This window comes from Nipponia nippon, unplaced genomic scaffold (assembly GCF_047370975.1).
Source record: "Nipponia nippon isolate SJK-2023a ecotype South Korea unplaced genomic scaffold, ASM4737097v1 scaffold_12, whole genome shotgun sequence".
NCBI lineage: Eukaryota > Metazoa > Chordata > Aves > Pelecaniformes > Threskiornithidae > Nipponia > Nipponia nippon.
The window spans coordinates 14,760,160-14,774,267 of NW_028262313.1; the positions used below are offsets into that span (position 1 = coordinate 14,760,160).

General features: G+C 46.3%; 1 protein-coding gene across 8 annotated transcripts in view; it reads left to right on the top strand.

Annotated features, from left to right (window-relative positions):
* DOCK11 (dedicator of cytokinesis 11) overlaps positions 1-14,108 on the top strand; it is a 93,927-nt gene that overhangs the window by 25,538 nt on the left and 54,281 nt on the right. For 7 of the 8 annotated variants that reach the window (XM_087748968.1, XM_087748972.1, XM_087748970.1 and 4 more), the window contains 14 exons: positions 1,302-1,436; positions 2,684-2,861; positions 3,312-3,391; positions 3,955-4,038; positions 6,110-6,250; positions 7,904-8,113; positions 8,497-8,619; positions 9,639-9,721; positions 11,294-11,416; positions 11,597-11,673; positions 12,840-13,024; positions 13,127-13,192; positions 13,360-13,452; positions 13,856-13,979. In XM_087748968.1, the coding sequence (XP_087605094.1) occupies positions 1,302-1,436; positions 2,684-2,861; positions 3,312-3,391; positions 3,955-4,038; positions 6,110-6,250; positions 7,904-8,113; positions 8,497-8,619; positions 9,639-9,721; positions 11,294-11,416; positions 11,597-11,673; positions 12,840-13,024; positions 13,127-13,192; positions 13,360-13,452; positions 13,856-13,979 (1,702 nt within the window). Of the gene's footprint in view, positions 1-1,301; positions 1,437-1,657; positions 1,779-2,683; positions 2,862-3,311; positions 3,392-3,954; positions 4,039-6,109; positions 6,251-7,903; positions 8,114-8,496; positions 8,620-9,638; positions 9,722-11,293; positions 11,417-11,596; positions 11,674-12,839; positions 13,025-13,126; positions 13,193-13,359; positions 13,453-13,855; positions 13,980-14,108 lie in introns of those variants that run through there. The other variant, XM_087748975.1, reaches the window with a different exon arrangement.

Genomic DNA, 14,108 nt, shown 5'->3' on the forward strand with positions numbered 1-14,108 from the left:
ATGAAATCCCATACCCACGAGGGATATCAACCCTGAAATATGTAGAGAGAGATCTATCATGTGCTTCTGTAGCATCCACTGCCAAAGTTTCTGAGACTGATTCAGTGAAGTGCTAAATCAGTGTTTAAGTTGGCTTAATGCTTAGCATACTTAGATTTCCATGTATTTTTATGCTTTGTTGAACTAAGGTTTAGTTAAACTTTACAAAACTTAAAGCTCAGCACCCCTTGGAGCATCTCCACAGCTAACCTCTCATCTAAATGATGCCAGAGGTTACCTTTCAGAGGGCTTAGGTTAACGTTCAGAGTGCAGTGCTCCCTTCCAGTTCTGTGCAAGTGAGTGGTTTTATTGAACATGTGCTAGTGTCAGTAATGATGGGAGCAGGAATTTACTAGTAGTCTCCCATCTGGGATGAAAAATGCTGTGTTTATTCATAGATCTTCCAACAGTGGAAATACTCACAGTGCCACTTGCCCTGGCTTCCTTCGTGATTCTCCTAATGCAGATATTCAGCGGCTGTGAAATGCACCCTGCTCCTTACAGACCTGACAGCATATGGTGCTACCATAATTGCTGCCAAAATGTTCTCCTGAATTGTAGTCCAGTGCCTTTTCGGCTGACAAACATGAAGGAAGATGTTCTGAGATACTGGAGAGCTTTTTCTCATAAAAAGCAGTAGCTCAAACATAGGAACACTTCTCCCAAACGTACTGCTTTTTGAGGTGAGAATTGAGCACTAAGCCAAAGCTAGTTCATGAAAATAGGTTTGTATAAAAAGAAAAATACCAAACCCACAAAAAACCAAGCAGCTGAATGGATTACAGTGTCCCTTGGCTTGCATTTGAGTGCTAGGAATTTCCACATGTCTGTTCCAAAGCCTTCTGGAGAATTGCTTTGTAATTCTAACTGAGGTCTTTATCAAAAAGGCTCTGGAAATACCTGCTCTAGGGTGGGATGAATCTTCAAGCGATGTGCTGATCTGAATTTACCGTGCTGCATTGCTTTGTAAGGATAAATGAGGCTGGAGCCAGCTGCGAGATGAGCTGGAAGCCCCGGGGCTTTGCTTTAGATGGGCAAATTTATAATAACAACAAGGACATTAAAATTAAAGAAGACGACGAAATCTCTCTATAAAAACAAGTCATACTCAAAGGGGTGAATCTGCAACACTCTCGGGTCATCAGTGTTTCTTATTACAGTATTTTCTCAATAGCCAGAGGACAGATACTGAAACTGTGGCTATGGTTTGTGGTATACAACAGAATGAATACTTGCATGAGCAAGACTTTGTACTTTTGCAGGTATTCAAGAGGAGGTATTTTTATTTGTCACAACTCACAGATGGCTCCTATATTCTTAATTCCTACAAAGATGAGAAAATTTCAAAAGAATCCAAAGGCTGTATTTTCTTGGACGCTTGCAATGACGTTGTTCAGGTAGGTGTGCTTTCTGCATGGCTGTATGTGGGCTTATGCATTGCTAGCTCTGAGGTGGACATGCTCTCTCTTGGTCTGTGCCATCAAGGGGTAACGGCATGGATTTACAAACTAACCCAGAGCTGGTTTGCTCTGTCAGCTGATCTGATGAGAAGGCAGGCAAGGCGTTTCATATGGGTGCCATGCTTTTGGCCAGGAAGACAGAAAATGGAAGAACTGCTGTCAGAATAAAATGGAAGCATTTCATCGTTACCTCATCTGCTGTCTCCCTGCTCTGTCCATCTCCTTTACCTGGTTATCGTGGGTCAGGTGCCTTCCAAGACACCCTGAGAGTTGAAGCCAGTAAGTAATTGGTGTGACTTCATCTTGGGCACCTTCCTCCTCTGTTCGCTGCTCACACCAGCTTCTTGTTTCTTAAGTTACGTTCCGATAGGTCCATGCAAACATGCAGCCCTGTGGGACTTACAACCTGCAAAGGGCTTGTAAGGTTTTAGGAGCAGGTATTTGTACAGGGCTTAAACCTAGTTTGCTTTGTTATGCTGAGAGTGAAGTGCAGCAGTGGATTGCTGCTGTGCCTTCTGCCGTTGCTGTCTTTGCAGAAGCTTCAAGCACCCTGTGTGGTGGAGCTGGTAGAGGGCAGCTTAAATTACTCCAGCGGTTTGCTTCTGCATGGATGAGTCAGAGCTGTGCGTTTCCGTTTATCTTTCTGAGCACATTAAAAGGAGCAGTGCACATGCCTCGGTGATGTACAGGATGTACTTCCAAAGTTGCATCAGATTTGCCTTGGCTTCTCATTGGAAAATGCTGTTTAAAGGCCAGCAGAGCTCAGAAAAATTGTATTGAACCACTTGCTTTTAAGATAGATGTCTCTGAGTGTCCTGGAGTGCAACATTACTTACTGTGTCACACAAATCCAGTTCCTGGCTTCTCTGGGTAAATATTAAAGGTCTAATGACATAAGGAGGAGCTTGCTCCTGCTCCTCAGTGCAATGTCTGTGGTTCAGTCTGGCTTTCTTCCACTCTCAAAGTAGCTGGCAGCCATGGAGCCGCATACTGCTTGATCGCAGGCGAGAAGCCTGGTTTGATTACTGCAGGAGAGACGCTGTGTCAAGGAGGGTGCTTGCATTGTATTTCATGGTATTTCAGTTCAGGATGCTTTCACAGAGAGGAGCCTTACAGCAGGTACTGTGCTGAGTCATTGAGAAAAACGTAACACAAATCTTTCTCTTTCTTGTTTGCTTGTTCAGTGTCCTAAAATGCGCCGTTATGCATTCGAACTCAAGACAATCGACAAGTACAGCCACTATCTCGCAGCTGAAACTGAGCAGGAGATGGAAGAGTGGCTGGTAACTCTGAGAAAGATCATTCAGAGCAATACTGAGAGTGTGGTGCAAGAGAAGAAAGATACTGCGGAGTCTGTGCAAGGTCGGTTTATAACCAAAAACCTACCTTCACCCTTCTCCGGCAGGATGCAAGCAGTGTGCTTGGAGAAGTGTATACTTTTCTTTCTGGACGAATAGCAAGAATTGGGGCTGACACATGATATCATGCAAAAGAGCTTAGTATAATGTAGACAATAGTCTGAGGAATAAAAGTGGAGGGAAACGTGACCCTTCCTCTGGATGGGAAATCCATGGCAAAGTTTCAAGACTCCTGGAAAATTGGCTCTGTGCTGAAGTTCTGCTTTGGAAAGACCTAGCAGGCTGTAATAGTACACTCTGGTGCTAGTAATGTATGGAAAAATCTTACTCCTGAGGAATGGAAAAGTCTCCATAAACTGTTTCTGTGCTATTGTAAGCAAATATTGCAGGATGCTTTGTGGCAGGGAGGTGCTCCTGCAGTCGTTTTGAACATCTGGTTTTTGTGTCCTTGCAGATGATGAATCAAGCACACAGGGAAAATCAGAGAATATCCTGGAGAGCCTGGAGAGAAGCATGCATCCGGAGCTGATGAAGGTATCGTCCTTGCAGAGATCGCTCTCCCAGCCCATAGCTAGTTCTCTCCACCATGGCTATAAAAGGGGTTTTCCACTTTCTGTGTCTTCAGCTCTGGGGGAGCTGAGCAGGCACCAAGTGCTGCTGGGCTCTCTGTTATCTCGTCTGCCTGTCTCACAGATGGAGCTCCGTGGTTTGAGGCTGCATGCTCCTCACCTCCAAATGTGGGGCCCTTAAGGAAGAACCAGACTTAGAGCGAATCGAGGGCCATTGTGGTCGGTACTGCTCATTCCTGCTCAGCAGGGCTGACCAGTCTGGCCGAGGGGCAGTTAGGTGGCAGCCACCTCCTATATCATCCAGAGTGTGGTTGTCTGCTTCTATCTGCTTTCTCATTTGGCAGAGCCACATAGCTCTAATGTCATTGCACCGTGTTGGTGACTACAGCTGAGAAGCCTTGCATCATCTCGCGTATCACAAAGGGGACCTGAAAAATATTTATTTTGTTTTGCTTCCAGTCTTTCCAAATAACAAATGTTTGCCTCTGTGTGGCCAGGCAGTAATATCAATGCTTTCCTTTGTCCTAGTACGGAAGAGAAACGGATCAGCTGAACAAACTGAGCAGGAATGATGGAAGACAAAACCTCTTTTCTTTCGACCCAGAAGTCCAGGTAAACATTCCCATGTTTGCAAATTGAGGTTTTGCTCTCTGTAAGAGCTCCCTTGGTGTTGTGCCTCCCCTGTTCCCTTGCATGGCCACAGCGTTTGCGGGCAGAGGCAATGTGTTTTTCAGTGGACTGGAGAACAGAAGTGCAGCCCATGTCCCTGTCAGTGAGAGCTGAACAAGATGTCAGTGCTCAGGTGATAACTCAAATAAAGGGAGGACTCACAGCAGCCCCACGCGTGGCCTCCCTCCAGCTTTGCTAGTTTCTGTGTGATGCACCTTGATGTTGCTGGATTTCAAACCCATCATCTGGGCCTCTGGGAGGTTCTCATGCTTGCAGAAGCAGTAGAAGTGGTATTGCAAGGACACCTGCAACGCTGTGTGGGCTCAGCGCGCCTGGAGTAGGGAGCAGTGATGTTAAAGACCATGACGGGGGTTTACAGGGAGAGCCTCAGCCTTCAGGGAGTTTTCAAATGTAGGGGACATACAAACACAAAAACACACCTCATGATGTTCTAATGCACTGGAGTAAGCTTTCATTGACTATTGGCTTGTTTTCTTCTCAGCTTTGACGTCTTTGCTGAGCTCTCTGCCAAGGTCCAGGTGTGGGATTTCAATGGGATGAGCTGCAATTGTTAACACAGTTTTAGAGAATTGTTCCAAATTATTTCATAGTTTCTGGTTCTCCTCCTGGCATGCTTTGGCTTGTTCACACCTGTGAAAAAGAACATTCTGGTTTAACAAGGAGATGTAATTAGTCTTTAAAAGGTTTAGTTCTACAAAATGAGCTTTTCTCTTGGCACTTCTTTAAGGTCTTTAACAGAAAGAAGATAAGCGTCCAGGAGGCTTTTTTTTTTTTTTTTTTTTTGAAGAGAAGCTTTGAGAAGTTTCCTATGTTCTAGTCAGATAATAAAAATGGAAATATTATTCAGTGCAGAGCGTCTAAGATATGTCTTTTTTACCTAACCAAGTGGTTAGGCTGAATTCACTGCCCTGCCTCTGTACCCAGAGCTCTTCATTCTGTTGTGGGTTGTCAGTCAGATCTGCTATAACACTGAGTGTTCAAAATCACTGCCCTAGGTAGCGCTGGTGTGTACGTGCACGCTTGTATGCCTGGTGCTAAGGAAACTGGGAGCAGGAACATATACCCGCAACGTGGTTTCCTCATTGAAAGGAAATAAGGGAAACAATGGAAGAGTTTCCCAGGATCGGATTAACAATTGCAGCCTATTTTTCTGAAATTACTTGATCGTGAGATATCAGCGCCCTAAGTTGGGCCTGCAGGTTTCTGCAGGATTTGAGGGGGAAAACCGAATAGGACTGTGCCGGATTGTCACCGAGAGATGTGTTGGTATTTAGGGGCATTTGGTAGCTCTGTGTGCCCAGTACGATGGGTACGGTGAAGGCTGAGGGTCCTTATCTGGCCGATGGTATTTTGATCGCGTATGTGTCTGCTCTCTGGGAAGGGCGGATGTCGAGGCACAGACCAGGAATGGGTGTTCTGGGTTAGGAAGGAGGTGATTATCATCCAGACTGTTTGGATTTCCCAGCCGGCTCTGCAGACAGTCTTTGTTGTTTCTAACCATGCTGGTTATTGCTGTGCATCTAGAAATTCCTTCCAGTTCGAGATGTTTTGCACAATCCCAACGGCATGTGCCTTCTCTCTATTTCAGGCACAGGGACCATCTCTTAAACTAGTCAGATCTTCAAAGTGGAAGATACTTATCTGAGTGTAACGACGGCTTACGTTCTGCTTTCTTCCCCAAGCTCTAAGTGGTGTTTGGGAAGATCCCCAGGGTTACAGCAAAGCAGGAAGGAACTGAAATCATACTGAGGTTTAGTTTTCTGTGCTCTACAAACCAGATTGCTAAAAATTGATACATCCCCATGAATTCATGTCTTGAATACATTTGTGTAACATCACCAAATGGCACTCATTTGTGAATGTCTTGTACCTTTTGTACCACTTTAAAAAAAAATGTGGTTAAGATAGCATTGGCTGCAATGTGATCCCTTAACATTATTCAGGAGCTTCTTTTCTTTTTTAATGAGACCAGATTTGTTTGTTTACTGTCTAGAGGCTAGACTTCTCGGGGATTGAGCCAGACGTGAAGCCATTTGAAGAAAAGTGCAGCAGGCGCTTCGTGGTGTGCTGCCAGGACTTCTCCCTCAACCTCCTCGCTCAGCTCAGCGACAGGTCGGAAGGAGGACCCACCAATGTAAGGGGAGCTCTGGCATGTCCTGCTTTGTCTTCTTTCTCCTCACCAGCAAGAAAAACCTTTGGCAGATTAATCTGGGTGGATAAAAACATCATCCCGTTTTGCCATGAGCTCCAATGGGACCTGGGCAGGCAGTGGCTGCTGGCCTAGGGTCATTGCAGGATTTTTCTGCCTTGGTATTTTGGTGTTCCAAAAATGTGTTTGAGGATAGGGTCTGTCCTGATGTGCCTCAGCCTGCCAGGAACTGGGGCTGCTGGGAAACCAGTGGTTCAGAGGCATAGGGAATGGGGAGCATGTGTCTGCCGCATTCTGGGTCCCTGTGAAAGTCCTGTTGGTAAATGATTAAGCTCCATCTCCAAACCACTCACTGCTGTGTTTTATTTCATTTCCTCTAATGGCAAGGGATTTCCCTGCTCTGAAGCCTTCTTCTGATTCACAGGCACTTTATTATATGCATTTGTTATTGTTCCAAGGTTATGCCTTAGCCTAAAAAGCTCTTCCTTGTATTTTCTGAGTCTCTGATGTCTGTTGACAGCTATTACATCTCTTCTCAGCCTTTGCTTTGCCAGGCTGAACAGACCAGGCTCCTCCAGTCTTTCCTCACAAAACATAATCCCTGTTATCATGTCCTGCATTTGCTCTGGCTGGAGTCAAGCCTTTATGCAAGGGTACCAGAGCAGCAGATAACCATCGGCAGCGGCACTGGCACTGACTGATCTCTGCTGGTGGTACTTTGTCTGATGCCTGCAAGAATTGAAAGGCTTTTGTGTGATGGTTTCGTGTTGGCAGCTCGCAGCTAGTACACCAGGCTCATTCTCCTCAGTAACTGCCAGAGGATGAAGGCGTCACTGATTCTTGTTATTGATCCTTAATCAGGCCCAGAGTCAGACCTAATCAACACATTTTTAGTCTTGATGTAATGCCTCCAAGATATGCTGTAATGTCTTGGACACACTACAGTCTTATCTTCAGGCCTTCATTTTTATCTTTACATGGACGCATGCCTGCTAGGACCTTTGAATTAAAAATACATGGAACTGTTGCCGCTTGCCTTGTGCTGTCAAGGTCAATAGCTACAAACAAGTTGGCAGATTTTGCACATGCAGTTCTTCAGCAGCAGTAGCCTTGTATCTGAGCTCTCCTGGCTGGGAGACCTAACCTTGCTCCTGTGCTGCCTGGCGTAGAGCAGCTGAGGAACATTTTGAGTGTCTTCCAGAGCTGATCGACTTTGGACAATAAGTGGTCTTTAGCATGTGAACATAAACACTCTTAAGTTGATTTCTTTCTCATTGCAAAGGGTAAACAGCTCTAACTGATGGACTGGGGTCATCTTTTCTTCCTAACTTCATAGTTAATCATTTATATAAAAAACCCTGTGGATTTCATTCTTTATATTTCATTGATGGTTTTAAAGTAGCTTTGTTCAAATTGACTAGATCAAAATGCAAGAAGATGCAGGAAAAAAATGGTTTTATGTGTTTATAAAGCAAATAAACATGGATTGTCTGTAAGAATTCTGTAAAATGCTGGTGTACAAAACTGAAGGAACAAACAGATGCAGAAGGCAAACCTAGCAGGGAAGGCAATGCATGTGAATACTCTTGAGCCTGTACCATGCATTTTTTTGACACATATATTCAATCAAATTTCCAGGTCGAGCCCTTTTTCCTAAGCTTGGCATTATTTGACCTGAAAAATAATTGCAAGATTTCAGCTGACTTCCATGTGGACTTGAACCCTCCGTCTGTCCGTGACATGCTGCTGGATAACTCCGCATCTGGAGCGGAGGGCACCAAAGGATGTTCGCCGGGCGAGAGCCTTGTACACGGAGTCCCCGAGTCTTGCCTGCGCTACATAAAACGGGTGAAGACCTGGCTTTCTCCTCTTGTTCTGTATCTCCGTTGAAGCTGTGGCTGTTCAGTAGCCTTGCGGTGTGTTGTTATCCACTGTGTGGAGAAGCAGAAGTCAGCTTTTCTCTTGAGCTGTGGGGTTTTGTCATGTTTTGGTCAGTGTCTCAAGCTGATTACCCCTTCGGGCTCACTGGCAGCAATAGGCAAAGCACCAGGTCGAGTTTTTCATTACTTGACCACGCTCAGGCCTTGTGAGCCCCCATGGCCCATCCACAGCAGCAAGCAGAGCAGGGTCTGTGTGGGTTGTGAGAGGGGACAGCAAGATGATTGGGGCCAAACCCAGCAGCACGGGTAGGGTGTCCTGCTCCCTGACAGCCTACTGTCTGTCTCTTGCAGGGGATTTTCTCCGTGACTGACCCACATGTGGAGATCTTCCTGGTGGCCCGCGTGGAGAAGGTGCTGCAGGGCAGCATTACACACTGTGCAGAGCCGTACATAAAAAACTCAGACCCAGGGAAGGTATGGGATGGGGCTGTGAGAGTATTTGCTTAGTGATGCTGTCTGTGCTGCGGGGAGTAGTGTGGTCTGAAACATGGGTTGTTTCTGCTGCTCTTTAGCTGCTTTCTGGCAAATACTGGTCTTCATCCATTCTGCTACTTGTGCTGTTCCCAGGCTGGCGTCAGCTAGGCTGTCCTGGGAGAATCAGTTCCTCCCCCTGGAAGGAGGCAGAGGATTTTTAGAAAGATCCAAGCAGTTGGGGCAGGGGGGCCTTTCCCCATTACACTTCAACAAGTCAAAGCCTGGGCTGGCAGCAAAAAAGTGGGACACTTCATCCTCAGAGAAAGGGGCTGCACTGCTACATGGGGCTGCACTGCTACATGGTGCTACACACAGTGTCTTGGACTGGTCCCCGGCTCACACTGGCTGGGAACAGCAATGTGTTAGTAGCAGCAGAACACGGGCTTCGCCCTTTATTCTGCTCGCCCTGCCTTTGTCTTGCTCCGTGCAGAGTGCCCTGTTCATATGGGGGAACTTATGCAAAGGGTGGTCGTCGGTCCTGGTCCTGCTGGCATCAGTCTCTGCATGCCAGGTGGAGCTGATGCTGCCTTGCTGCAGCCAGTCAAAATTAGTCCCTGGAAAATCAGCATATGGAAAACCTGGTATGTGATGGCATTCCCTCAGCACACTTTGTAAACCTGTACAGGATAAGACAATTACAGTCAGTTTTGGAAAATAACTACTAATAGCCTTTGGAAAATAAAATACTAATACCCTGACAGTTTAATGCAGAATCAAGAGGAGTTTTAGTATGCCCACAATATGTTTGCTCTTGCTTTGCAAATGTAACAAATGTGCATGGTGTGAAGTGACAGGGATGTCTATTGATTGCGTTGGCGACTGTTGTGCTGTGTGCCTGGGGAGCTGCGCATTGCGGAGTATGGAGAGTTTCTTCTCCCTGGAGAGTGCAGCGATCTTTACTCCTTTTCCAGGGCAGCATGGAAGCCGTGGCACACGCTAACCTCTCTTGTGTTTTGCAGACTGCCCAGAAGGTCCATAAGGTGGCCAAGCAGGTGTGCAGCCGTCTGGGGCAGTACAGGATGCCCTTTGGCTGGGCTGCCAGGTTAGTCACCTCGGGCTGCGCTTTGGCCGTGGCAGGAGCTGCTGCTGCGAGTTATCCGGGACACGATCCGGCCGAGTGGGCACCGGGCCAAGTGACTGAAGTCAGTGAAGTTGGAGCCAAGGGCAGAATCTGGCTCCAGTTCCCAAGGCAGAATGGGGGTTGGCCTGAAATGCTCTGTCTAGAATTAGAAACAAAATATTAAAGAGTAAACAGTCCTGGGAAGCCAGTAACCTTCTTGCTGATCTGTGGGTGCTGCTATCAGGGCAGAACGTTTCTGGGGACAAATTACCCTGTCCCATGCTACCGCGGGAATCGGTGCAGAAAGTCCCTCCTGGCACCAGCCATTGCCAGAGTCAGGATGAGAGTGGAGGACCCCCTGGCCTGGCAGTGGCAATCAGCTGGGCTTTGTCTCCCATCTTAGACTGCTTTAATTAATGTTCTTGGGAACGACTGAAGATAGGCATCCCGTTCCCTTGCTGTTCTTTTACTGTGACATCAGTGCTACCTCCCTTAAATCTCACATCAGAGGAAGGCCTAAAGGCGAGTTCGTCCCTCTGCCACTGGCTCCTATTGCTAAATTGATGTTTGGTGCTGAGAAAAGGGATAGTAATGACATGGGAACACCAGACGACTGTCACAGTGGGCTAGGATTTGGTGGTATACAGCTTGCAATGTGTATTCTTAGATTAGATTAGATTAGATTAGATTAGATTAGATTAGATTAGATTAGAGGTGGATTTTCCTGTGGCACTGGCTGCTCAGCTTCAAGATGGTATTTCTGGGATGCAGCTCGCTCCTGGGAGCCAGTGCACAGCCTGTGCAGTGCCTCAACCCTCTTTCAAGTGGTGCCCCAGCCTAACGGTGGGCTCTGTGTGGGAGTTGACTTTGATGGGCTTCAGATTTGTTCCTGCTGGGTAAAGCCCTACATTTGGAGACCAGGGAGTTGAGGGTGGGGAGCTGCGTTGCTCTGCATCCCTGGAACAGTTTCCCTGTGAGTTTCAGAGGAAGCTGTTTGCACAGAAAGGGAATATGGATGCTGTAATGTTCCTGCTGTTACACAGACACCTGCAGCCTTTATATTCAAGGGCAAAGATGCTGGTATTCATCCAGGGCAGAGTCCAGTCTCCTGCTCTGGGTTCAAGAGGAAGCTGCTGTATGTCCTGAGACTGGTCTTCATTGCGGACTCCTTTCCTAGGAGGATTTCTATGCTCTGACCCCATGTGCAACTAGGAAGATACTTTAGCAGTTGGTGTTAGTGGGAGGGGATTGAAGGGCGTTCATGATTGTGGACCAGGCTTAGAGCTGGCTGGGTGTGTGCTTCTCGCCCAGCTGGAGAGAAGGGAAATGGGTGATGTCCCATCCAATTCTATGTGACGCAGTGGACTGTAGTCTGTGTGGGGTCTAAGCACCACGTGAGGATGGGGGGCTGATCGGGAGGTCTGGCGGTGTTCGGAGCAGTGACAGGCCAGTGAACCTCTCGCCTGACAAACTGCCCTTCAGCCTGATGTGTCAAAGACCTCAGTGCCTGCATATTTACCAATATTTAAGAAATGTGTCTCTTCTTTTCTGCAGACCTGTGTTCAAAGACTCCCAGGGCACTCTCGATGCTGAAGGAAAATTCTCACCTCTGTACAAGCAAGACAGCAGCAAGCTCTCGAATGAAGATATGCTGAAGCTTTTAGCAGAGTATAAGAAGTAAGTGTAAGAGACTTGTGCAGAGGCTGGGCGGGCATTTTAACATATGTTTTTAGACACTTAAGCATAAGCATGAGATGACAATTCCTAAAATACTCAGAGGGTAACAAAAAGCCCTGCTGATGTGTTCAGCACTGAGTTTTCAAGGTTCACACTGTTGTTCCTTTCTCCCTAATGCAGACCAGAGAAGACAAAACTACAGGTCATTCCAGCCCAGTTAAATATCATCATCAAAGACATCCCGCTAGACTTCACAAGTAAGGATCGTGGATCTTAAAATAAATGCTAATGGCTCTAGGCTCAGGAGTTAACACTTCTTTGGGGAGTTTTGCTGTTTCATTAACAAGAGTATCTTGGGGCTGCAATGAGTAATTCAGCACAACCCCTGACTTGTAAGTCTTTCTGATGGATTCTGTGGAGGGATGTGGTCCAAGTGCAGAGGTTTACCTGAGGGGTGCATCTGCTTTGCAGTTTGGCCATCACACCCTAAATCTAAAGGAAGCCACCTGCCTGCTTTTGCTGTTATTATTACACTAATCTCATATAACATTTTTGATCCACAACACCAGAGGGCTTCACAAACATGGTCAGTGTGATTCTTCGCTTTGCATTTAAAGAAACTGAGGCAAAGAAAAGACTCGTGATGTGTTCAGTGTCACTCCATGGGCCTTTGGCATCTCCTGTCACAGGTTCTGTAGTCCAGTCCCCTGTCCTAAAGGCTTTTCTGGTGGACTTAATTTTTCCTACTTTTTGAAAGGCCGTCACTTGAGATGAAGTCTCCCTTATAGTGGATGTGAGTCTCAGTGAATTAGGTGGAGCTTGTGCACTGGTATTTGGAGGCAACATAACCATCAAATATCTTTCTAAAGCGGAGAGTGGAAAAGGAGTGACACAGTGGGACTGACGCACTTTGAGACGTCAGTCTCAAGTCATCATCTCAGTAGCCTGTCTGCTTCAGTCAGGTGATGTTTGTATGATTTATAAAACAGTAACTTAATGGCTCATATTCCTGGAAGTCTCAAGGTGCAGGCCCTGGGCGTAGCAGCCAGCTCTGCCCAGACATGGGTAGTTCACAAGACCCTTTGACTTTGCCCAGAGCTGCAGAAAAATGCCATTTCTGCAGTCCCCACTGGCAAGGAGAGCAGAGCCCTGCGGTGCCTGTGCACCCATCTTTTCTCAGTATTGCTAATGCAGTTGGAGACCACAGATGTTGCATGATCAAGGGGAGAATTTTCCCTTAATCATTTCAATGGGAGTGGTCCAAGTCCTGCTGCCTGGTCAACATGCACAGCCCTCTGATGTGAGGAGAACTGGATGCTCGAGAGCAATGGCAGAGTTTCAGGCCCAAGAATTTCCTTTCACGTGGGCTGTGCTTCCCATGTTTGTGGGGTGTGTGCTTAGCCAAGCTTTTCTCCTCTTCTAGATTGTGTCACAGCTTCTTATATTCCTATAAAGCCTTTTGAGAAGAGCTGTGAGGACATTGCAGTTGAAGTGGAGGAGCTTGTCCCAGAAGTTGCAAAATACTGTTATCCCTTCACTGTCTACAAAAACCACCTCTACGTCTACCCCTTGCATTTGAAGTATGAGAACCAGAAGGTGTTTGCAAAGGTGAGCAACCTGGAGAGCAGGCTGCAGCCAGGCTTGGCGTGGTCTGGGGTGATGCTGCTGACCTGTGGCAATGGCTCATCCTCCTGTTCTCCCCCATTTCAGGCAAGGAATATCGCAGTCTGTGTGGAATTCAGGGATTCAGATGAAGCTGATTCCAGGCCGTTAAAGGTGGGTACCTGTTATTTCTAGGGACCTGGGGCTCGCTTCTGTGTACTGTATCCCAGCCAGGCTGAGCAGGACAATGAGAAAGCACTGAGTTTCCATGCTGTTTTCATTTGGCTGGCTAATTTCGGGTGGCAGCCACCCTGAATCCAGCTCTTCATTTGTATTTCCAGTGTATATATGGCAAACCCGGAGGCCATCTCCTGACCACAAACGCATACGCTGCTGTGCTGCATCACAACCAGAGTCCGGAGTTCTACGACGAGGTAAAAATGAAATGGTTGGAAATAACAGATTTTCTTGGATGCTACAAAGCCAAGGGGCCTTTCAGGATATCTCTTTTGCCAGGGCTGGGTGAAATATGGGTAAAAGTAATCATCAGCCCTTTGCCTCAGTAGAAGGGCTCAGCAAAGCCAGAGACTTTGTCAATTTTTAATGCCAGTTTATTTTCTGCTGTCTTTACTGTCACGCTTTGTGCACTCCAATCACACACCCCCATTAATAAGTAATGTGCAAATGTGATGAAAATGTTAGCCGGGAGTTATTTAAGATGAGTAAGAATGTGTCTTGTGTAACTGCATACAACATAGCATTTGTGAAATAAAATAGAACTTAAAATATTACTCCACAGTTAAAAATATAGTCTTATCTATCATGATATCATTTTAGATTAAAATTGAGCTTCCAATTCACCTCCATCAAAAGCATCATTTGCTTTTCACCTTCTATCATGTCAGCTGTGAAATTAATACAAAGACAACATCGAAAAAACAGGACACCGTTGAAACTCAAGGTATGTTCATTGCTTAAATTACTTCTGTTGGAGTGTAAGAGTCCAAGACAAAATGAATGTAAGGACATGAGAAAATATTTGATTACAATACTAACCTATCTGAATTTTCTTTTTTTGAAAGCAACCTAA